This window comes from Bos javanicus, chromosome 15 (assembly GCF_032452875.1).
Source record: "Bos javanicus breed banteng chromosome 15, ARS-OSU_banteng_1.0, whole genome shotgun sequence".
In the NCBI taxonomy this organism is placed as follows: domain Eukaryota; kingdom Metazoa; phylum Chordata; class Mammalia; order Artiodactyla; family Bovidae; genus Bos; species Bos javanicus.
In genome coordinates, this window is record NC_083882.1 from 55,675,041 (window position 1) to 55,698,995 (window position 23,955).

Consider the following 23,955-nt stretch of genomic DNA (forward strand, 5'->3'; position numbering starts at 1 on the left):
AAATGAGTCAGCTTGTCGCATCAAGTGGCCAAAGTATTGGAGTTTCAGCTTCAACATCAGTCCTTCCAATGAATACTCAGGACTGATCTCCTTTAGGATGGACTGGTTGGATCTCCTTGCAGTCCAAGGGACTCTCAACAGTCTTCTCCAACACCACAGTTCAAAAGCATCAATTCTTTGGCACTCAGCTTTCTTCACAGTCCAACTCTCTCATCTATACATGACCATTGGAAAAACCATAGCCTTGACTAGATGGACCTTTGTTGGCAAAATAATGTCTCTGCTTTTGAATATGCCGTCTAGGTTGGTCATAACTTTCCTTCCAAGGAGTAAGCGTCTTTTAATTTCATGGCTGCGGTAACCATCTGCAGTGATTTTGGAGCCCCCAAAAATAAAGTCTGACAGTGTTTCCACTGTTTCCCCATCTATTTGCCATGAAGTGATGGGACCAGATGCCATGATCTTAGTTTTCTGAATGTTGAGCTTTAGGCCAACTTTTTCACTCTCCTCTTTCACTTTCATCAGGAGGCTCTTTAGTTCTTCTTCACTTTCTGCCATAAGGGTGGTATCATCTGCATATCTGAGGTTATTGATCTTTCTCCTGGCAATCTTGATTCCAGCTTGTGCTTCATCCAGCCCAGCGTTTCTCATGACCAGTTTACATTACATGGCCCATTATTTTAGTAACAACCTTGTCTTGCCCCACTGTGACTTCTTATTGTTCTTATAGCCTTGCTGTCCATTTTCTCTCTACCTGCTGCATGCAAGCAGATGAGTAGAGAGTTACACAAGAGTTTCATTATAAACTCCAGATTAATGACCACTTCTGGGCTCTCATTAGTGCTCAGCAGTTCTATTACATTTCTTTGTTCAACTTGTTCTTCCATTTGATCAAACTTTCATGCAAAACAAAACATTGAGTTATTTATGATCTCTCTCTATCACCTTTCACGTCCAAACCATAACCAAATTTTTATGATTTATCTCTTAAACATCTTCCAAATTAGTCTCCTTTTTTCCATGTCTAACATTGCCACATTCGTCCAAGCGCCCATGATCTCTCACCAAGGTCACTGCCACAGGAGAGTCTCTCACCTTCTCCAAACCATCCTCCACTTGCAGTCAGCATATTTTTTTCAAAATGTTAATCCGTCGTTGTCAGTAAAGTTCAAGGAGAAAGAGTTGATTAAAGAAGGAACACATCAAATGAAAATGTGAGCAGGTTACACCTTTGTTTGAAATCCTTCCATGGTTTCTTATTTTTCTTAGGGGGAAAAAAAATCAGACTGTGACCTGACATGGTCTTGAGACCTTTGCATAATCCACCTTCCTATCCAGCTTTAACTTCCTCTCTTGCCAGAACTCCCCTCAGATGAACTGCACTGGCCTTCTTTCAATTCCATGTAGCAGCACGTGTTCCCCTGCGGTGGCTTCTTTGTATATGCTGCTTCCTTTAAACATTCTTTCCCTTAGTTCCTACTCATCTTTGAGGTCTCAGCTAAAACATCACTTTCTCTCAGAAGTCTTCCCTGACTCTCTCAGTCCTTGTCCACCTGTTTCCCAGAATAGTATTCCTTTCCTTCTTTGGTGGTGCGGTTATGTGAGCAATGTCTGTGTTGCTCCATTGTACTTGAAGCTCCATTGTCATCACCAACCTGGCTCACAGTGTGAGTGCAGTGGAAAATTGTTGAATGTGTTAGCCGTTCTGGTGATCACTTTCTTTCATTCTTCCTATTGTAAGGGAAGAGTTGGCCCACCTGCTATCCTGGGCAAATCCTCCTCCTGGGCCCTCCCCACCTGTAGGATGGAGAGCCCATCCCCTCTCACCTTCTCAGGGCATCCTGCTATGCTTGACCATGTCATTCTAGTTACTGAGCTCTCCTCTCTTTGTGCCAAACTTTACATCATCTCCATTTCCTCACCTCATCACCCCTGAGCTTACACCAGTCTTTCTTCATCTCCCACTGCTTCATTTAAACTTGTCTTTACCATATTACCAAAGCTACCTACCAGTGAATTCATGTAATTACATCCAATAGACATGTTTTCATGTCTGTTTGGCTTGAACTGTCAGCAGCATTTGACTACTGATGATATCTTCCTTCTTAAATTAACACTTTTTCTGTGCTTTTCTGGTGAGATACCTGGTTTTCCCCAAAATCCTTCTGAGCAGTCTTTCTCAGGCCCTTTTTTATTTTTCATCTCTTGTTGATATTCTTAAGCCTCTGAAACAACCCTGTTCTCCATGATTTCTTTAGGCCATCTCATTCATACCTGTGACTTTAGCTTCCATTTAAGTTTTTCTGTAATTCTTTAATTGATTTTTTTTTTTTTTAAATGGAGGAGGCCATGGCAACCCACTCTAGTATTCTTGCCTGGAGAATCCCATGGACAGAGAAGCCTGGTGGGCTACAGTCCGTGTGGTTGCAAAGAGGTGGACACAACTGAGCACACAACTGAAAGGAGAATTGATATTTTTACCCCAAATTTCTCTCATAATTTTATGTATAATAACATTTTATGTAAAATTTATCATATATGTTGTACACATGAATAGTATGTATTACCTGCTTCTCTTCAGCCTTCCCTGTCTCAGTTCATAGACACCACTATCTGCCTAAGTCACTCTACTGAGAAACCAAAGTGTCATCTTTGACCCCTCTCTCTTCACCACGGTCACAACCATCAGTCACAAAGTTCTTGCGTTCTGCCCACAAAATGTGGCTCAAGTCTTTTCATATATGTTCCTCTTGACTACTGGAACCCTAACCAAGACCATCACCACAGGACCCAGCAGTCCATCCTGGGCATATACCTAGAGAAAATCATAATTCCAAAAGACACATGTATCCCAATGTTTACTGCAGCACTGTTTACAATAGCCAGGACATGGAAGCAACCTAAATGTCCATCAGCAGAGGAATGGATAAAGAAGATGTGGTGCATATATAAAATGGAGTATTACTCAACCATAAAAAAAGAAAATAATGCCATTTGTAGCAACATGGATGGATCTAGAGATTGTCATACTGAGTGAAGTAAGTCAGACACAGAAAGACAAATATCATATGATATTTCTTATATGTCGAATCTAAAAAAAAGGGTACAAATGAACTTACTTCTCTGAGAGAAACTCATCTTTTCAGAACCTTCAGAGCTTCCCCTCTCATTCAGAGTAAAAACCAAAGTCCTTACTCTGTCCTGTGAGACCTGGTTTGATCTGGACCCATCACCTTGCTAACTTTGTCTCCTCCTCCTTTTCCCTCACCTTCTCTAGCCCTTTTCCATCTTGTGTGCCTCTGGCCCAACTTACAGTTCTTCTGTATTATCACCAACTTGCAGTGAGTTATGCATAAAACTTTAGTGATAAAACTCAGCAGAAAAACGTTTTCCTTTTATTAGTCATGACCAAATATAATAGTCTCTTTTACTCTGCCAGGTGGAAGGAAAGAGAGAGACGAGCATTTCCAGGAAGTTAGCAAAGGTAGAAAGAAAGGAGCTTGGTGTGTTCATGAGACTGTGAGGAACACACTTGAACAGGATAAGGTTGCAAATAAATCCTGCAACAAGTCAGATCACTGAGGCCTTGAAACTGAGGCAGAGGAGTTGACATTTACAACAATAACGAATTAGGAAGCAGGGCTACTCACTGACATGATAAAAAGTTACTCAAGGAAATAATAATACCTTATCCAGTGAGTAGAGGACAGGAATGGTGCTAAACATCCTGTAGTGCACACAACCACTAAGAACTTTCCAGAGTGGTGATGAGAACAGAGAGATAAGACTGTTTCACACACACAAAGAAAATGACTTGTGGACCTGTTGAACTGCATACATAAAATGCAAAAAGGAATAAAAATCAAATGCCTGAGTAACTGAAGAAAGTTGTGGGGGATACTGACCTAGATGGGAGAAAGTAAGTTGAGTTTGAAGAAAACTGTTGGCCTTGGAACATATTGAGGACATGTCACATTTTCTATACATACAATGAGCAGAAGTGACCTTAATATGCACAATAAAGGTTTGGAATTAACCATAGCCATATCTTCATCCTCAACAGAGCCATCAAAGAGCCAGACATGGCTGTGGAACTCCAAAGGTGAAGCTGAGAAACTATAACCAATGTGGAATCCTTTTTAGAAATGTCTGGCTTGGGGAGGAGAGGAAAAGGCTTAATATAATTGTATCTTTTAGAAAAAAAGATTCAAAATAAATTTATTTCATAATTTTTTCCAAATTGAGTGCAGCATATTCTTAATATACATGTACACATAAAGTAATTTGAATATATATCATATATAAAATTTATGTGTATATATAAATTTTAAAAATGTTCCTACTTTCAGCACATACATAGGAATCTGTTTTTCTCACATTTCATTTGCTGACACTTCAGTAGGTCTTCTTTGCAGGCTTAGCTGATGCCTATCATGATGACCCTATTTCATTATACTCTTGAAATATATTCTCAGTTCTGGAAGGAAATGTGAAGTTATAGTCAATATATTTAGTTTGGCATATTCAGAACTACAGGATCTTGGAGATGAATGAGATATTTTATCTCATCAAGTGCAGTGGGTCATCCAGTGTTTGATTCCCCCCTGTGTTAATTTCTAGGACTGCTGTAACAAATTATCACAGACTTGGTGACTTAAAGTAGCAGATATTTATTCTCTCATAGTTCTGGAGGCCAGAAGTCTGAAATCAGGGCACAGAAAGCTCTAGGGGAGACTCTTTCCTTGCCTTCTCCAGCTTCTGGCTCCAGGCATTCCTGGGCCTGTAACTGTGTAACTCACATCTCTGCCTCCATCTTCATATGACCGTCTCCTTTTCTCTATGTCCCTCCTCTGTATGTCCCTTAGAAGGACAGTTACTGGATTTAGGGCCCAAGTGGATAATCAAAGATACTCTAATCCCAAGATGTTTACCCTTTTTCCAAATAATGTTGCATTCACAGGTTGTGGGTTTCCAGATACGGACATGTTTGGCGGCCACCATTCAGCCACCCCAGGCCTCTGAATGCATAGTTAGTATTTTTTGTAGCTGTATTTGTTTTTGTTTTTATTTTTATTACACAGAAGGAGAGAGGAAGCAAAGGGACAGGGCCCAACATCGTCCCTCACAGCAGCCTCTGAGGCAAAGGTTTGCCTGGGTTAATTTTGAAAAGGCAGTTTTGGGGTTTGTGTTCAAGAAATTCTCCGGTCTGTCAGTCTCAATGCAAACAGCTTAAAATAAAAACCTCCCAGCTGTTCACCACGCAGGCATATACCACAAAATACAAAACAAACCTGTTTGGAAAATGCCTGACCTTAAAACAAGAGTGAGGCCTTAAAGATGCATGAAATACAGATTCTTCCAGAAATCAAGTTAGGCTATAACTTCACAAAACCAGAAGCACAGAATAACATTTCTGTGCTTAATAAAAGTCACTCAGTCATGTCTGACTCTTTGACACCCCAAGGACTATACAGTCCATGTAATTCTTCAGGACAGAATACTGAAGTGGGGAGCCCTTCCCTTCTCCAGGGGATCTTCCCAACCCAGGGGTTGAATCCAGGTCTCCTGCATTGCAGGAGGACGTGAGCCACAAGGGAAGCCCAACTGTAGAACTCCTAGCTAACAAAAGAGGGGGAAGATCACAGATGACAGGTTGGGGGTCCACTCACAACACCTGCCTCTTTTTGTTCTAAAGAGACTCATAACCTGGAGAGTAGAAAAGCAGCCTTGGGGGTGGGAGCAGAAGCTCAGTGATGGCGGCTCAGTCTCTGGAGAACAGAGAGTTGGCTCACTGTTTGCCTGCCTCTCTGCTTTTCCGGCTGATCTCTGCCAGTGCCTGGGATCCCGCCTCGCCCAGCGGCCCCCTTGCCAGGGCCCTTCTGCTGCTGAAGCCACTGCTGCCACAGCCCTTGGCACCACCTCCCCCTTGACCATGTCGATGATCTAGTCAGGGAGTTGATGGTGCTGCTGTGGATACAGCACTCAGGCACCCACCATAATTTGTCCCTGTTCCTGGACGTGCACATCGCCTCACTGCAAGTTGATGTCCATCCAGTTGTTGCAGCTCACCGGGTGCCCACTGTACACCTCCCCATTTTGGAGGTCCACCAACTTTGGGTGGTTCTGAGCCACTTCCAGCAGCAACAAGGGGAACGTGGAGTCAGCAGGGACCAGGCTCCCTGGCCACTTCCACCAGAGCCGCTGCAGCTCATCATATGATTATTATTTGTTGCTCAGCCTCTAATTGCTGCCTCTACTCAAGATGGTTTAGGTTTTAACTAATTCTGTGGTGACATCGATTTTCCTGTAACTTTTTAACCATTTACTTTGGATTTTCCTGCTTGAAGCCATGAGAACAAACCAACCCCTATTCTCTCTGAAAGTCCTTCGTCATCCATGAGACTTCTGTCCTCCAGGCTAAACACCACTGGTTCCTTCAACCATTTCTCTCAAAACTCCTATGTCTCCTGTTCTTCCAATCATCCTGGGTATTCTTCTCTAAAGGACCCAGAGAAAGAATACTGAATATATAACTGAAGACCCAATGCTGAGGTCATATCTCTTCCACTAAGTAGGTGACTGAGGCAGGATAGTTTTTTTTAAATAACAAAATCACTGGACCACCCTACTTCACTGCATGCTTTATATAGTCAAATGAGATTATTACAAAACCTGTAAGAAACATAACCTTTTAGAAAGGTTCCCAGTTATTTATCTGTATACTTGTAAAAAGAAATTTTAACTCCCAGAACCGAAAATAAATCTGTCAGTATAGTCTGAGCCAGTACAAAGTGGTTGACACTAGCATGTCCCCTGGTTATCTGCTCTGTTTCTGTTAATACAGCCTGGAAGCAAATTAGTTTTATGGTACTTATGTCATAATTCTCCATTCACACTGAAATTACTATGTACTAAAGAGTGCTAAGCCATCTTCACAGATAATCTATTCATTGCTTTCTGATTCACTGATTTTTGCCATGTAGAATCAGTGAATTTTTATACAACTTGGCAATATAATTTAAATTGAAAAAGAATTTAATATTGTTCATTTTAATTGCATTTTTTGTAAAGGTATAATAATAGAAAATATATAGTTGTTCCTCTAGTTATTTCATGTAATATTCCCTTAAGTGAGTTCTACTTGTGCTAAGAGCATTTTTCTTGTTGTACTTAAATGACCACATTCCTGTCTAAACCTGCAGTTTGCTAGTGAGATTCTCTATGTATATTGAATTAAAATGCCTTTGATTTGTATCTTACGTCCTGATGGTAATAGATTTTACCCTTTTAGATGGATTTCATTTTCCTGGATTGCTTGTTAGTAGGTCTATAAATCCATGTACTATGTGGTAGTTCAACATGACATGACCTTTTAAGAATTTGAAAGCAATATAAGATGTGAACTCTGTCCTAATAGTTGATCTGTCTTAAAATTTCCCTATTTGAATCTTTGGCTCTACTCACTCTTTAGATTTGTTTTAATGGTACATGCACACCTTGGGGCTCTCTCTCTCTATGAAGAAATCCCAATGAAGTAATAATGTCAATGTTATAACATCCATTTTTCAGGATTTAGAGGCTTGGTTTTCAGTGTATGCTTAATTCAATTTATTTTCCAACATTTGAAACAGTTTCTGCATTTATAACTTGAAAGTGGAGATATATTGTGGGTTTGGAGAGCTGTGCAGATGGTCTACATGTAGTGATTTATAGAATAACAGCTATACAGTATAGAGCTTGAAGACTCTAGTAGATTTCTTCAAAATACCCCTGTGCTGGTATATCCTTTCAATTAGATAGTTTCTTTGCAAGCTATTCCATACAAATTTGAATGATTCCCAGATACCCTGTAAAAGCCTGGTGTGTTACACTTTGCTTATCCTGACTTTGCTTTAATATCATTTTGAATGCATTTCAATTTAGGGCCAAGCCATATGTCCTACTTTATTTTTTTATAGCTTCAATTAAATACAAAGCTACATCTTCTTGATGGGTGTATGAAGCATTTGGTGTTCCACTGCAGAGCATAAAGACAGTTCATGACCTGGCTCGCTCCCCAGTGCCTATAATTTTATAGTGCAGCGAATTTGCCTTTTGGACACTATGATATCAGCAACTTGAGAATTTAATATAAGGCTTTAAATTCTGTTTCCTTTCTTTTATTTTCCCTAGAAAACAATATATCCTTCAAGCATTATGGAATGTATCTTTTTCTCAGACAGTTAAACCACAATTGAAATGAAAACTATCTAGTAATTTATTTATTTCTGTAAGATTAAAATAATCATATATTGCAAAACTAAGGACAGTAAAGTTTCTTCTTGACCATATTTAAGTTATGATTGATCTGTCTATAAAGAAATCTATTGCAGAGGTTAAAATGTATGATTTGTCTGGAGAATCAGGAAAAAATATGATAGAACATAGATACATGCTAACCTTTTCTTCTTCATTTGTAGGAGTAGAAAAAGGAAAATAGTGAAGGAAACTTACTCCCTAAAATAACTCCTCACCTATATAACGATCTATAGATCTCACGCCTTTGTCGCCTCAGTGAGTCAGGTTCAAATGGAAAGCTTTAGAAGAACACTATGGCATGAGTACATTGCCTTGAAGAAGTAACATCCAAATGGCACTCCATACACGTGTAAATGAATTTTTGATGAATTTTTGCTCACTGGTGCTGTTGATTTGACTAACCACCTCAGAAGAAACAGAAAGCTTATATATTGCTTTCAAGTGTGATTTTTTTTTTCTTAATTTAATAGAAGTTGAGATGTCAGATCCAAAGAGTTAAAGGAAAAAAATTCTAGGATCTTAATCTTAGGGTGCTAAGTTTATACTACATAAATATGAGACATAGGGGCCTCAGCTCCTTGAGATTGGTGGATCACTATCTTATTTATTAGTCCCTTGTTGCAAGAGACTTACTCAATTCTTCCTTTGAAATAAAACTGCCATCATCCTGATCTGCCTAATGTTATGAAGATATTAAGATGATAGGTTGCAGTGACTGTGTAAGTAGCTTAGTCCAAATTTTCAGATATTTATGCTGTATCCAAGACACTTCCACCTTTGTCAACCACCTGGAGTTGCTTTAGTCCAATTTTGGAAAACTTCTGACCCTGCTTTACCTTTTTTAGGTTTCCATTATACCCAAAAGGAGGAGAGAAGTTGCAGTTTGATTACGGTGTGTATCTTCTGAACAAAAATATAGCACAGGTAAGTAACCCTTCTGTGCTCATCTCCTACTTGGCACATGGCAGCCTGCTTTCTTGGATTACTAACTCTCTTTATGAATAAGTTCTACAGTGTACTCTTTTTTTTTATTTTTTTTAATATAAATTTATTTATTTTAATTGGAGGCTAATTACTTTACAATATTGTATTGGTTTTGCCATACATCAACATGAATCCACCACAGGTGTACATGTGTTCCCCATCCTGATCCCCCCGCCCACCTCCCTCCCCGTACCATCCCTCTGGGTCATCCCAGTGCACCAGCCCCAGGCATCCGGTATCCTGCATCGAACCTGGACTGGCGATTCGTTTCATATATGATATTATACGTGTTTCAATGCCATTCTCCCAAATCATCCCACCCTCTCCCTCTCCCACAGAATCCAAAAGACTGTTCTATACATCTGTGTCTCTTTTGCTGTCTCGCATACAGGGTTATCGTTACCATCTTTCTAAATTCCATATACATGCATTACTATACTGTATTGGCGGAGAAGGCAATGGCACCCTACTCCAGCACTCTTGCCTGGGAAATCCCAAGGATGGAGGAGCCTGGTAGGCTACAGTCCATGGAGTCACTAAGAGTCAGACACGACTGAGTGACTTCACTTTCACTTTTCACTTTCATGCATTGGAGAAGGAAATGGCAACCCACTCCAGTGTTCTTGCCTGGAGAATCCCAGGGACAGAGGAGCCTGGTGGGCTGCCGTCTATGGAGTCACACAGAGTCGGACACGACTGATGCGACTTAGCAGCAGCAGCAGCAGCATACTGTGTTGGTGTTTTTCTTTCTGGCTTACTTCACTCTGTATAATAGGTTCCAGTTTCATCTACCTCATTAGAACTGATTCAAATGTATTCTTTTTAATGGCTGAGTAATACTCCATTGTGTATATGTACCACAGCTTTCTTATCCATTCATCTGCTGATGGACATCTAGGTTGCTTCCTACAGTGTACTCTTTTATTTAACTAGTTACAATGATAATACACAGTTCTTTTTTGGCCACAGTATTTTTCTGTGCCATTATAAATACTACAGAGAAGCAGTGGGTACAAATTGGATTCCTCTTGCTACACTCAGAAGCCTTTTACTGAATTGTTACTTGCTAGTAGGTTGTAATTGAATGTGTGGGCTTTATAACCTCTTACCTCTGCAGCTTGACTGGTAATAGCTTTCTTCTCACATAACTTTCTTCTCTTAGACCACTTCTAGGAACTCATTTTGCATAGGGAGTTGTTTATGGAATAAAAGTTTAGTGACTTTGGCAAGTCCCTAACAGTCTCCTCACCTGTTATCCAAGGCCCCAAAGAAAAGTCCAAGCACATGGTCCTTCCAGCCCATCTTGGGTTTTTGTGGCTCTTCCAATGTCATACCCATTCATATCTCACTTAATATCTTTCCATATGCCATAGAAAGGCTATCAGATGCTTGCGTTTGCATTTTCCTGAAACAAATATACCACATTTCCTTAGCACACATGGCTCTACTTCAAGAGGTAACATGCCATAAATTTTCTAATTGTAGAGTAAGATCAGCTTCAGTGCCTTGTTTGTATTCAGACATCCTTCCAGTTGGACTGTCACATGGAAGAGATCCCACTGTTTGGCTGTTATTTAAAGACATTATCAGCTGTATCCTCAGACCTTTCTTTTATATAGAAGCAATAAGTTTTATGATGTTTTTGTTTTTATGAGCTGAGTTGCATTTTATCCATATGATTCTAAAGACTCACTGAACGATTCCCATATTCATTTCTCGTGGATCTAGAATTATTCTTCCCTATGGTGTCTCCTTTGCCTTTCTTCCTGTCATCTAACTTCAGTTTAATGTTGTTTTTTTTAATTTGGTTTTTATTAGACTCTTAACTTTTCCAATACTGAATCAGATTTCTAGTTTTCAGTCATCGATTAATCATTTGCTTATAACCTCACACTCACACTGCTTTTACTGTTACTGCCATCCAACTCGTGTTCTTCATTCCAGACGCAAGCAGCCTTGCTCACAGCCTCTAGCCCATGACTCATCTTTCCATGTGCCATTCTTCCCACAACTGAAGCTTTCCCTCCCTCCGGTTTTGGCAGAAGAATATCTTGGTCTAAGAAACAGGACCTTAATTTCAAGTCTGTGTAGCTCACATGACTAATGACAGCTGTCATACCATAGAGAAGGTAGTGCTTAGATGAAAACTGTCAAGCAGTGGCCAGACTAAGGATGCATTAACGGAGAAGAGATCTAAGTAAATTAGAGAGCACCTCCAGTGAAGTCAGCCAAGGTGGAAAAGAGCATGTGGACACTGGGGTCCAGAGTCTGGGAGTCAGGATGTCAGGAAGGTTGTCCTCATTTAGCAGAATTAAATTCTGATCTGAGTTCAGAGGTTCTTCTCTCTTTGCCCTCTTTTCTGTTTTTTGCCTTAAACGTGTAAGGCCTAAGTCAAGAGTCTTTTAGAAATTTCCAGGTGAAACCTACTCCTAATTAAGGCTAGGGCTGAAATGCCTGGATTTCCTCATAAATCCCAGCTTCAAACACACACATGTGCACGCACACATGCACGCATGCACACACACACACACTTAATTCTTCTCAGGTCCAATAGGAATGGCAAAGTGAGGTGTAAAGGGGGTGCTAAGAACAGCCTCCTTTGAGAACAAGACCAAGAGGGAGGCTGACTAGGTGCAGTGGAAAACTGGGGACAGCCAGCCCTCTTCATCAGACTCTGCTCCAACACTGTTTGGGCCTCACTTTAGAGCACTTCTAATTTTATCCTTAACTGAACTAAAGCCACAAGTATGCTGAGCTAGTTTTATTTCTCTGTTTAAAAAATGGGTCATTTCTACTAATTTTGTATCTTCTACAACTTTATACTCTGAGATTCAGAGAGTAGTACATTTGTGTGTGTGTTTAATGGGTTAACCACTCTGATTCCATAGGGAGCAAGTATCTTGCTCTCTAGTGTTTTTTCATCACTGTTATGGCAGTTTTAAAAGGAGACGACAATAAACTTCTTATAAACATACTTTCTTAGGTTTCATAGTTCATTCATGAGGCCTCTTCTGAACGTTTAGAAAGAAACTTTCAACAAATTTGTGACCTTCAACTTTTTTCACGTTAACGCCATTTTGTCTTTAGCCTTACTACTATCACTTTCTTACATTTCAGCTTTTAAGAATTCATAGAACCATAATTATTATGGCTCCTAACCAGGTATTATATTAATAAGATACTTCCAACTTGTGAAGGTTAATTTTATATATATATATACACACACATACATACATACACCAATACATGTTGTCAAAGGGGAGTTTGTCTTCTCAGCCAGTCTCACTCATACCCCATCTCTAGAGATGTGAACAAATCATACTATTAAAATGACCCCACCTCAGTAATTTATAAGCCACGTTGGTGGAGGTGGATGAAAGCACTGGCATGTGTTAAAGTGCCAGAGAAAAAGGAGTGAAGTCATTTAATACTGCATCCATAACTTGGTTGAGGGTTTGAATAGTCAATAGGACCTTTCATCACAACCAGAAGTAGTAGTAAAATCACTTTTTTTGGTAGAGGAAATGACAGAATATAGTAATATTTGTTACTTCAGTATTTGGGATCGTTCCAGCCCAAGTTTTGAAAGCCCAAGCTTAGAAAGACAGGCCTTCAAGTAGAAATCCTCAAGTGTTGTTTGAAGAGCTGAGAGGGTTGGTAAGGCCTGCCTGCCCTCTTCCTGTCACTGCTGTCTAAAGGGGTGTGTGTGTGCAGGGTTGGTGTTAAAAGTGAATAACGCAAAGTGCCTTGTTTTTAACACCGTTTACTAATATTTTTCAAGTGCCAGCCCCTTTGGTTGGAAATAGTCTTCCCTCTTGGGCAGCCTGTAACACTATAGAAATGGACCTGGCAAAATTGAGGTACAGTGTAATTAACATGGTTTAAGAAACCAGCTCCTGCCATAATTGTCAGTAAGTTTATAAGGACATTATATTAGTATTTGTGTATAGCACAGTAGTTTGCTTTTAGTTCCCAGAGTAGTAAATCAAAAATTATAATATTTTTTGGAGAGCTTTACAGTCTATAATATACATATATATATTAATTATCCAAGTGACCCTTGTCATCACCCTGCACAGTGAAAAGGGCAGCATTTGATCCAGCATTTCCACTTTGGGGTATTTGTCCAAAGAAAATGAAAACACTAACCTGAAAATCTATTCCCCCTCATGTTTACTGCAGCATTATTTAAAATAGCTCCTCTGCCCATGGGATTCTCCAGGCAAGAATACTGGAATGGGTTGCCATGCCCTTCTCCAGGGTATCTTCCGAACCCAGGGATCAAACCTGGGTCTCCTGCATTGTGGACAGATTCTTTATCATCTGAGCCACCAGGGGAGCCCATTTAAAATAAGACATGGAAATTACTTGTGTCCATCAGTGGATGACTGGATAAAATGTGGTATGTGTACACACATTCACACACACACACTAGAATATTATTCAGCTATGAAAAGAAGGAAATCCTGCCATTTGCAACAACATGGATTGACCTTGAGGGTATTATGCTAAATGAAATAAATAGCATGTGATCTCACTTGTACATGAAATCTGAATTAACAACAACAACAAAAAAAGCCCAAATTCATAGATAAAAAGAACATATTATGTGGTGGTTGTCACAGGTGAGGGTAGGAAGTGGCAGAACTGGGTGAAGGTTGTCAAAAGCTACCAACTTGCAGTTATAAAGTCAGTCAGTCCTGGGGATGTAATGTATAATAGAGCATGTTGACTACAGTTAATACCATACTGTATATTTGAAAGTTGTTGGGAGGGCATATCTTAATAATTTTCACCACAGGGAAAAAAAAAGTTTGCTACTATGTGTGGTGATGGATGTTGACTTATTGCCGTGATCATTACACAATATATACATACACTGAATCACTGTGTTATATACCTGAAACTAATATAATCTTATATATCCCAATATATTATGGGAGGTGAACTAATAGATTAAATGTGGGAGACTGGAGAAAAGGAATAATCGAGAATGACTCCTAGGTTTTGTATGTGAGCAGCTAGACTATGAAAATGCTGTTTATTGAGATGGAGAAGGGTCCAGGAGTCAGGGTTTGGGAGAACCAAAAGTTCTACTTCGGAAATGTTTAACTTGAGTTGCCTTTTAGAAAGCCAAGTAGAGTCCTGAAGTAAGCAACAGGATATATGAGTCTGGAACTTAGGGTGGGAATTAGTACTAGATGTACAGATTTGGTCATCATCAATATAAAGGTGATGTCTAAATTCATGGTACCAGTGTGATCAACCAGGAAGAGAGTGCAGCGCTAGCTCCAAAGAGAGAGACAGGTACAGACAGAAGCGTACAGAGGGATTTAGCCCTGGGAATTCTGATTTAGAAGTTTAGAGGAAGATGAAACAGCAAAGACTGAGAGGAATGGCCAGTTGGATAGAGGGAAAACCAGGAGAAAGTAATAATTTGGTAACTAAGAGAATTTCTGGAAAGAAAGAGTAATCATCTATATGAAATCCTCCTATGAGATGAAGTATCCAGTGGACTTGGAAACATAGAAGTCATTGACAAGAGCATTTTCATTAGAGGAGTAGAAGAGTGAATAGCAAGTGAGGAAGTGACACTGATTGTAGAAAGCCCTTCTGAGGTGTTTTTTTGAAGTGAGATAAATGGGTTCATAATTGGAAAAGATTGTATGTTAAAGGGAGATTTTTTTATTTTCTTTTTTTTAATTTGGTTTTGGAGGGATGTGGAACCTTTTTGGTGTGTTTTCTTTTTTTAAGATGGGAAATATCAAGGCATATTTATATGGTAATGTGAGTGATCAAATGAAGACAGAAATTGCCAATACAAAATAAAGAAGGAATAGTTGAAGAAGTAATGTCAAGAATGTCCTTGATAAAGCAGTAAAAGTTTTATTGTATTAAATGTTGACCCTTGAGTACATATTTTTAAAATATTCTGTGTGATAGAAAGGGAAATAGGCATAAAACACTTGTACAATTGAGTTGCTAACTAAACTAGCTGATTTTTTTCATGGAGCAATATTTTGAAAGATTGTCTAATAAACAGCCAACTGTACAGACTTAGGTATTTGGCAGACATTGTTTTCAAAAATGAATGAGGTGAGCGTTTCAAAGGAAATTAACTGATGATGAAATTCAAGATTTTGAATGAAAATAGTATGTTGGGAAACTTGCATTTGCCACCATAACATTGACAGCTTCCCGTTTCTTAAAGATGTTTTTGGTGAAGTTGGTAGCAATACTTAACGGATGAGATTTTGAAATATTTTATAATAAACGTATAAGCTTTGAAAATCTATATAACTCAATGAGCCAGTATTTTCAAAATGACCAGTGTATGTTGCTCTGAAGTCATGGACAGGTGAAGATCTCTTCACAGTGCAAAAAGCCTAATGGATTTTATTTAACAGATGCAAAAAGTATATTGATAAGGCTTCAGATTCTATATTGCTGCTGCTGCTGCTAAGTCGCTTCAGTCGTGTCTGACTCTGTGCGACCCCATAGATGGCAGCCCACCAGGCCCCACCGTCCCTGGGATTCTCCAGGCAAGAACACTGGAGTGGGTTGCCATTTCCTCCTCCAATGGATGAAAGTGAAAAGTGAAAGTGAAGTCGCTCAGCCGTGTCCGACTCTTAGCGACCCCATGGACTGCAGCCCACCAGGCTCCTCTGCCCATGGGATTTTCCAGGCAAGAGTACTGGAGTGGGGTGCCATTGCCTTCCTAACCTTTAAAAAACTACTACTTGTTAAGTATGGAGATAGTATCAGAGAAGAATATCTACAATTGTCTGGAAAAGGCTGTTAAAATTCTCCTTTCTTGCCAAATTACATTTTCTCATGAAACAACATGTGGTAACAAAATGAATGCAGAAGGATATATGAGAATGCAGCTGTCTTCTGTTAAGGCAGGCATTGCAAGAGACTTGCAAAAATGTAACATGATGTCACTCATCTCACTAAATTTCTTTCTTTGAAATTATGCTTGTTTTTCATTAAAAGTGTTATTTATATTAACAAATAATAGATTTATTTTATTAAAGTGAATTAATAATATTTAAATGCTTTTTCAATTTTAACTTTTAATATAGTAAATATTTGTATATGGACCTATTTAAACAAAAGCTTTTGGAGGTCCTCAATTTTAAGAGAGTAAAGGGATCTTGAGAGCAAAAATGTTGAGAACCACTGTCCCAGAAACCTCAATTGCTCATAGTCTGATAAACCAAGGCACATTTGTCAGTTCTCCAAGTGTAGAAACATTATATAAGAGACCTCAAATTTGGAATTCCAGTAATATGTGCAGTACAAGCCATCAGATCGGCAGCTCTCAGTGGATTCTCCTCTGTTGCTTTTGCTTTTGGGTTTTCTTAAAGCCAGGCTTCTTCTCTTCTTTCTTGAATGTCCAAGGAAACTTAAGAGTGTGGGTGTAGTTTACAAATACTAACCATAATATACACTTGTATTGACTTCAACGGCATTTGGTATACTTACACGTGTGATTCTCATTTCATACTCAGATCAGATCAGATCAGTCGCTCAGTCGTGTCCGACTCTTTGCGACCCCATGAATCGCAGCACGCCAGGCCTCCCTGTCCATCACCAACTCCCAGAGTTCACTCAGACTCACGTCCATCGAGTCAGTGATGCCATCCAGCCATCTCATCCTCTCTCTTCCCCTTCTCCTCCTGCCCCCAGTCCTTCCCAGCATCAGTCTTTTCCAGTGAGTCAACTGTTCGCATGAGGTGGCCAAAGTACTGGAGTTTTCAGCTTTAGCATCATTCCTTCCAAAGAAATCCTAGGGCTGATCTCCTTCAGAATGGACTGGTTGGATCTCCTTGCAGTCCAAGGGACTCTCAAGAGTTTTCTCCAGCACCACAGTTCAAAAGCATCAATTCCTTGGCGCTCAGCCTTCTTCACAGTCCAACTCTCACATCAGTACATGACCACAGGAAAAACCATAGCCTTGACTAGATGAACCTTTGTTGGCAAAGTAATGTCTCTGCTTTTGAATATGCTGTCTAGGTTGGTCATAACTTTCCTTACAAGGAGTAAGCATTTTTTAATTTCATGGCTGCAGTCACCATCTGCAGTGATTTTGGAACCCAGAAAAATAAAGTCTGACACTGTTTCCACTGTTTACCCATCTATTTCCCATGAAGTGATGGGACTGGATGCCATGATCTTCGTTTTCTGAATGTTGAGCTTTAAGCCAACTTTTTCACTCTCCACTTTCACTTTCATCAAGAGGCTTTTGAGTTCCTCTTCACTTTCTGCCATAAGGGTGGTGTCATCTGCATATCTGAGGTTATTGATATTTCTCCTGGCAATATTGATTCCAGCTTGTGTTTCTTCCAGTCCAGCGTTTCTCATGATGTACTCTGCATATAAGTTAAATAAGAAGGGTGACAATATACAGCCTTGACGTACTCCTTTTCCTATTTGGAACCAGTCTGTTGTTCCATGTCCAGTTCTAACTGTTGCTTCCTGACCTACATACAAATTTCTCAAGAGGCAGGTCAGGTGGTCTGGTATTCCCATCTCTTTCAGAATTTTCCACAGTTTATTGTGACCCACACAGTCAAAGGCTTTGGCATAGTCAATAAAGCAGAAATAGATGTTTTTCTGGAACTCTCTTGCTTTTTCCATGATATAGCAGATGTTGGCAATTTGATCTCTGGTTCCTCTTCCTTTTCTAAAACCAGCTTGAACATCAGGAAATTCACGGTTCACATATTGCTGAAGCCTGGCTTGGAGAATTTCATACTCTGTGAAGTACATTGACCAGGTCTATCTTTAAGAAACTGACAAACAGAATTCAAGATCAAATCTTCTGAGGACAGATCTAACAATAGCCCGCTTTGTTTCTTCTTCTTTTTTCCTTTTTAATGTGGGTCTTATAACAATCTATGAGGTGAATAAGACATGGACAGTTATCTGCCTTTTACATATAAGACCCCTGAGATCAGGAATTCAGTAGAAGAACTAGGATTAGATCCTGGAGATTTCATGACCTCTCTTCTTTCTATCCTATTAACTCTCTTTTTTCTCAGTTTACTTTTAAGACTTCATAGAAAGTAAAAGTAGCTTCTCCTTCCAAAAACAGTTGGAAATTTCTGTTCTGCCAGGGACATAGTCTTTCTGTAAGACCTGACTACTCATGGGGCCCACAGTGCAGAGCTATTTAGAAGGGATCAGTGCCAGTTTATCCAGCGGCTTAAATTCACGTCTCTTTCTTAACATACAGTTCAATGTATATGACACATGAGGAGAAAATGCTTTTTTATTTTCTTAATTCTTCTTGGAATTAAGAATTTAAATTCCAAGAATATTTTAATAGTCAAAATACCACCCACCCCCCCACCCCCTGCCACTGCCTACAAAATTGCCAGTAACAGAGTAGAAACTTTTTAAGTCCTGTATCTTAAAAAATAAACAACAATTTACTGAGATACAATTCACAAACCATACAACTGACCCATTTAAAATACAATTCAATGTCTTTTTTAAAAAAAATTCAACTAATTATGCAACTATCACCACAGTCAGTTTTAGAATGTTTTCGTTGCCCGTAAAGAAACCCTGTACTCATTTGTAGTCACACCCTGTTCCTGTAAGACTTCCAACCCTAGGCAGCCACCATTCTACTTCTGTGTCTCTTCTGAACATTTCGTGGAATAGAATAAAATATGTGGTCTTTGTGACTGGTTTCTTTCCCTTAGGATAGGTTTACAGTTCATCCATGTTGTAGCATGCATCAGTCTTTGCTTTTTATTAACAAATCATTTTGGCAGTTCAAAGATGTATATGGATATACCACATTTTATTCATCCATTCATCAGTTGATAGACGTTCGGATTGTTTATAGTTTGGAGCTATTATAATAATGCTACTATGAGTACGCATGTACAAGTTTTCTGTGGGGACATGTTTAGAGTGGAGTTGCTGAGCCATATGGTAACTATGTTTAACATTTTGAGTAACTGCTAGACTGTGTGCTAAAAGCAATTACACCATTTTACATATCCACCATCGATGTATTAAAATTCCAATTTCTGTCACTTTTATTACAGCCTCCTACTGGGTATAAAGTGGTATCTAATTGTGGTTTTGATTTGAATTTCCTTAAAAGCTAATGATGTTGAGCATCTTTTCACGTGCTCATTGGACATTTGTATATCTTCTTTGGAGACATGTCTGTTTAAACCCTTTGCCCATTTTTAAATTGGGTAATTTGTCTTTATTCTTGAGTTTAAGAGATCTTTATATAATTTAAATAAAAGTCCCTTCTCAGATGTATGATTTGCAACTATTTTCTTCCATTCTGTAGGTTGTCTTTTTCACTCTGTTGATAGTGTCTGTCGAAATACAGACATCTTTAGTTTCAGTGAAGTCCAGTTTTATCTACTTTTTCTTTTCTTGCTTATGCTTTTGATGTCATTTCCAAGAAACCTTAGCCCAAGTACTTTCAGGTTTTCTTCTGTGTTGTTTCAACTTGTGCATTTAGGTCTGTGGTCCATCTTGAATTAATTTTTTTGTGTAGTGTAAGGAAGGGGTCTAACTTCATTCTTTTCCATGTGAATATTCATTTAGCCCAGAAAAATTTGTTGAAAAGACTACTCGTACCCATTGAATTATCTTGGCACCTTTGTTGAAAATTAATTAACTGTAAGGACTTACATCTGAACTCTAAATTCTATTTCAATAATCTATATGTCTGTCCTTTAGATTTATATGTATACCTGTGGCAGATTCATTTTGATATTTGGCAAAACTAATACAATTATGTAAAGTTTAAAAATAAAATTAGGAAAAAAAAAATAATACATTCCAATTGTAGAAATTTTTTAAAGTATGAAAGAAGATAGAAGAGCAGAATTTTTAAAATAGTCTACAGCTTACATGTACCTTCATTTCAAACTTTTTTGTCTTTTCCTTTATAGTTGGGATAGCATTATATATAGTGCTCAACATCTTTTTCCTTTGTTGACACAAGCATTTTGCCAAACCATTAAAAGCTCTCTCAGTATTTTTAATATGTAATATTAGGGGATCTTCCTAACCCAGGGATCGAACCCAGGTCTCCCGCATTGCAGGCAGACTCTTTAACCTCTGAGCCACTAGGGAAGCCCTGTGTGCATAGTGTGCATATTATAATATATAATTCATTTAACTGTTCCTCTAATCTTGGACATTTGTTCTTCCCTGTTTTTCTTTTCTTAAATATTAAGTTACCCTATTAGCACTTAAAGGTGTCTTACATATACATATATGGTCTTGTAGAGTGATGTTTTCAGTTATAATAGATTACAGTAAGGTCGATATTAAAACTCTTTATTGTGACAGAAATCCTATCTCTTAAGATTTTCCTTGGGCTTGACATTGTTTCATGTAAATCAGTTCAGACTTAAGCTTCATACTGCTGTGGACAAAGCAGATTTTCAGTCATATCCTCAGTTTGAAAGATGATAATGATGAACTCTACTCGTAAGTGTTCCTTGGTGGGCTTTGTTTCTTTTTAATAGTAGAACCATCACATTTTCATGTTATGTATGTAGTATCAATCACATATCTGAATGAGCTGTGCAAGGCCTATGAGAGGCTGATTTTATCCCCAAGATGTTTATATTCAGGAAGAAAAATATGCACACTATGTAAACCGTACAAGGCATGCAGATCCCTGTCAGAGGAGGAGTTCTTGTCCAAGTGTGGTTCTGGCTCAGTGGGGAGAGCCCCGCACACGTGGATGTGTGTTCCACTGAGCGGGTGAACTTGGGCATGCCCCTCCACTCCCTTCTCTCTCTAGAGACTGGGCGCGTCCCATAGGATCATTGCAGGGACAAGAAACAGTGAGGGTTAAGTTTGTAGCTCAGGCATCATCTACAGAAAGGGCACACGATAAATAGCAGCTACCATTTTTTGTTCTTTGTGTTGTCATTATTCTTGTTAGGCTGCTACAGAACGGGAACGCTTCAGTAGAAAGATGCGGCACCTGAACTGGAAATTCAAGGAAGGAAGCCTCTGGCTAGTGAGAGGGGAGGAGGGGCAGAGGTGCAAAGGAAGGCTGTTTAAGGTGTATCAAGGCCAACCTGGCTGGAATAGGTCACCTGACTAGTGGGGAAGGAAAGGTGTTTTTGGTTGACCACGCTCAGCCCTAGCACCATACTGTTACCAGTTGTTGTACTTGGAACTGAAACTGGTCTGTGTGAGCTCCCTAGGCATGTGTAGTAAATACTTATTGAAAGAATGAGTGGTGAATGCATCAACTAGGAGATTGTTCTTTCCTCCTTAAGACTGACAGGTAATGAACTTATTTCTATTTAAATATGTGTGTATTTAAATATATATTTAAATATATCTTGACTTATCGCTAAATGGAAGCTTTACTTGAAGTAGAAAGTGTATATAGTTATTTTTCAGAAGCTCCATTCTGTATTTAAGGGATCACATACTACCTTTATATACTTGCAAGTGATTGATTAAAAGTTCTTGTATTAATTTTTTTAAAGAATCATGTTGACAACCAGTTTACTAAACATTTTTAATGATGTATTGACTTTGATCACTGAACTTTGAAATGCTGAGAGTGATAAATTAACAAGATAAAATAATTTGCTTTTTCATCAGTTGGACATTTTCTCGTATTTTAAACCGAAACTAGAAACCCAATGCCAAAAATATCCAAATGAGAAATAAAACAGTTTTAACTTGTACTCATATAGCTTACTTTACTTATATTACCTCTTTTGTCCTTTATAAAGGCCTAAATTGTTAGTATTATTATCTGCATTTTACATTTAGATAAACTGAGTCTCTGAATAGCAAGCAAAGAAATTCAGACCCTAATCATCTGACTTGTAAGTTCAGGGGATCGTACTTGCTGCCTTTCTTTTATCAGACAGAAAGAAACATTAAATAACAGGCTTCCCTTTTGTCTGAGGCCACCTAAGAGCCAAGTGTAAGTTTAGCACTTCATTTGGTTTTATCTTTTATACCTTCTATCTCCTCTTTTGTCCTAGTTACTAAAAATTCACTTTAGCTCCTTATTTTGCATATTTTAATATTTTAAGCAGGTAAATTATTTTCTTTAATTAAAGAAATAGATTGCTTATTCAGTAATGATGTGAGCCTTTTCCAAGATACCACTATGAGTGACATTGTTGCTGGGAGAAAAATATTTAAAGAATGAACTTCAGTTGAAATGAAATACATAATGCTTAGTTCAGAGAAGGTAGAATATAAATTGTAACTATTTTTTATGGCTAAGCCTCATGAAATGAATTACGAGAAATAATATATATGAAAAGTGAATTTGGTCTGATTTTAGTTGGCATCAAAAAGACCAGCGTAGCTTAGGTTTAAGCTTTTTAAAGAAAAGAACTTCAAAAAATCGTTATATGTAAATTTTGGTATCTACTAGAGAAAAGCATTTTAAAATATGCTGATTTGGGTTTCCAGGGAGGATAAAATTAGTACCCTAATTAGTGTAAATTTACCAAGGGAAAGGTCAAAATCCTAGAATGAAATGAATAAAGTGCAGCATAGTTGAATATTTAAGAGCAAGTACTATGGATTTAGATTACAAAGTTCAAATGCCCATTTATCACTTTAGCTATATGATTTTAGATAAGTTACTTAATCTCTCTGTGTTTCAGTGTCTTTATCTGTAAAATAGGGATAATAATACCTACAATTATAATTCCCATCTCTTAGAGTTGTTATAAAGTTGTAAAAAAGTTGTATATAAAGTTGTTTTAAAGCATTTAGAATAGTGCCTGAAACACATTTTAGAATAGTGCCTGAAACAGGGTAAGTAGTAAAAAAAAAAAAAAAAAAAGTGCTTGCAAAATAAATAAAATGCAAAGTGCAGTGTAATCCTTGTGACCAAGAAATTCCAGGCTCCACAAATACGAAATGAAGTGAAGCTGTATGGAAGTGGATTACAAGCTAAATGCAAGTTAAAAAGTGAAAGGGTAGGGGAGTTGCCTTTTTAGCTGCATCAGTGAGAATACTGCTATAGGGAAGGAAAATTCAGATAATTTGTTCACTCTCAATGTAGTGAGCTTTTAGTTGTTTCAAGTTAAGGCAATACTTTTCCTTTTTTTTTTTTTTTCAAAATAGAAGTAACTTTTCAAATCATACAAATGATTCAATCTCAGGATGAATTTATTTTTAAAATACAGAAAAGTATTAAGGAAAAAAATTAAACCACTTTTGATTCTATTACTCAGAGATAAGTATTATAGTATTTTGGTGATCAGCTTTCCAAACATCTATGCAAATATACATGCCTAAATGAAACAGGTAAAATTTCCATAAACAGTGTCACATTGTGCATTCTGTTGTATGTCTTACTTTTTTCATTCAGTATATTGTGAAGATAGTTTCATATTGATGAATACAGTTGTATAAGATCTTGTTGTCCACACTGCACTCTGTTTGTGGACATTAGCAGTAGATTTCCAAGATTTGCCTGTTATGAACCACATTATGGTGAGAGAAGCATCTGTCTTCTTAGATATACCTGTGTTCAGTTATTCCCTTAAGTATCAAATTGCTAGGTCAAAGAATACATAAATTTTAAAGTTTGAGTTTTTTATCCTCTTGCCAATGTTGTTTGTTATTAATCTTTTTTAATATGAGAGAAGAAACATAATATCTCTACCTTTATTTGTAGCT

General features: G+C 38.2%; 1 protein-coding gene and 1 pseudogene across 5 annotated transcripts in view; one reads left to right on the forward strand and one right to left on the reverse strand.

The window, feature by feature from the left end:
- Positions 1–23,955, forward strand: part of UVRAG (UV radiation resistance associated) — a 335,117-nt gene that overhangs the window by 244,636 nt on the left and 66,526 nt on the right. For all 5 annotated transcript variants that reach the window (XM_061380900.1, XM_061380904.1, XM_061380901.1 and 2 more), the window contains one exon: positions 9,144–9,222. In XM_061380900.1, coding sequence (XP_061236884.1) covers positions 9,144–9,222 — 79 coding nt within the window. The remainder of the gene's footprint in view (positions 1–9,143; positions 9,223–23,955) is intronic.
- Positions 5,722–6,398, reverse strand: LOC133261571 (U6 snRNA-associated Sm-like protein LSm4; annotated as a pseudogene).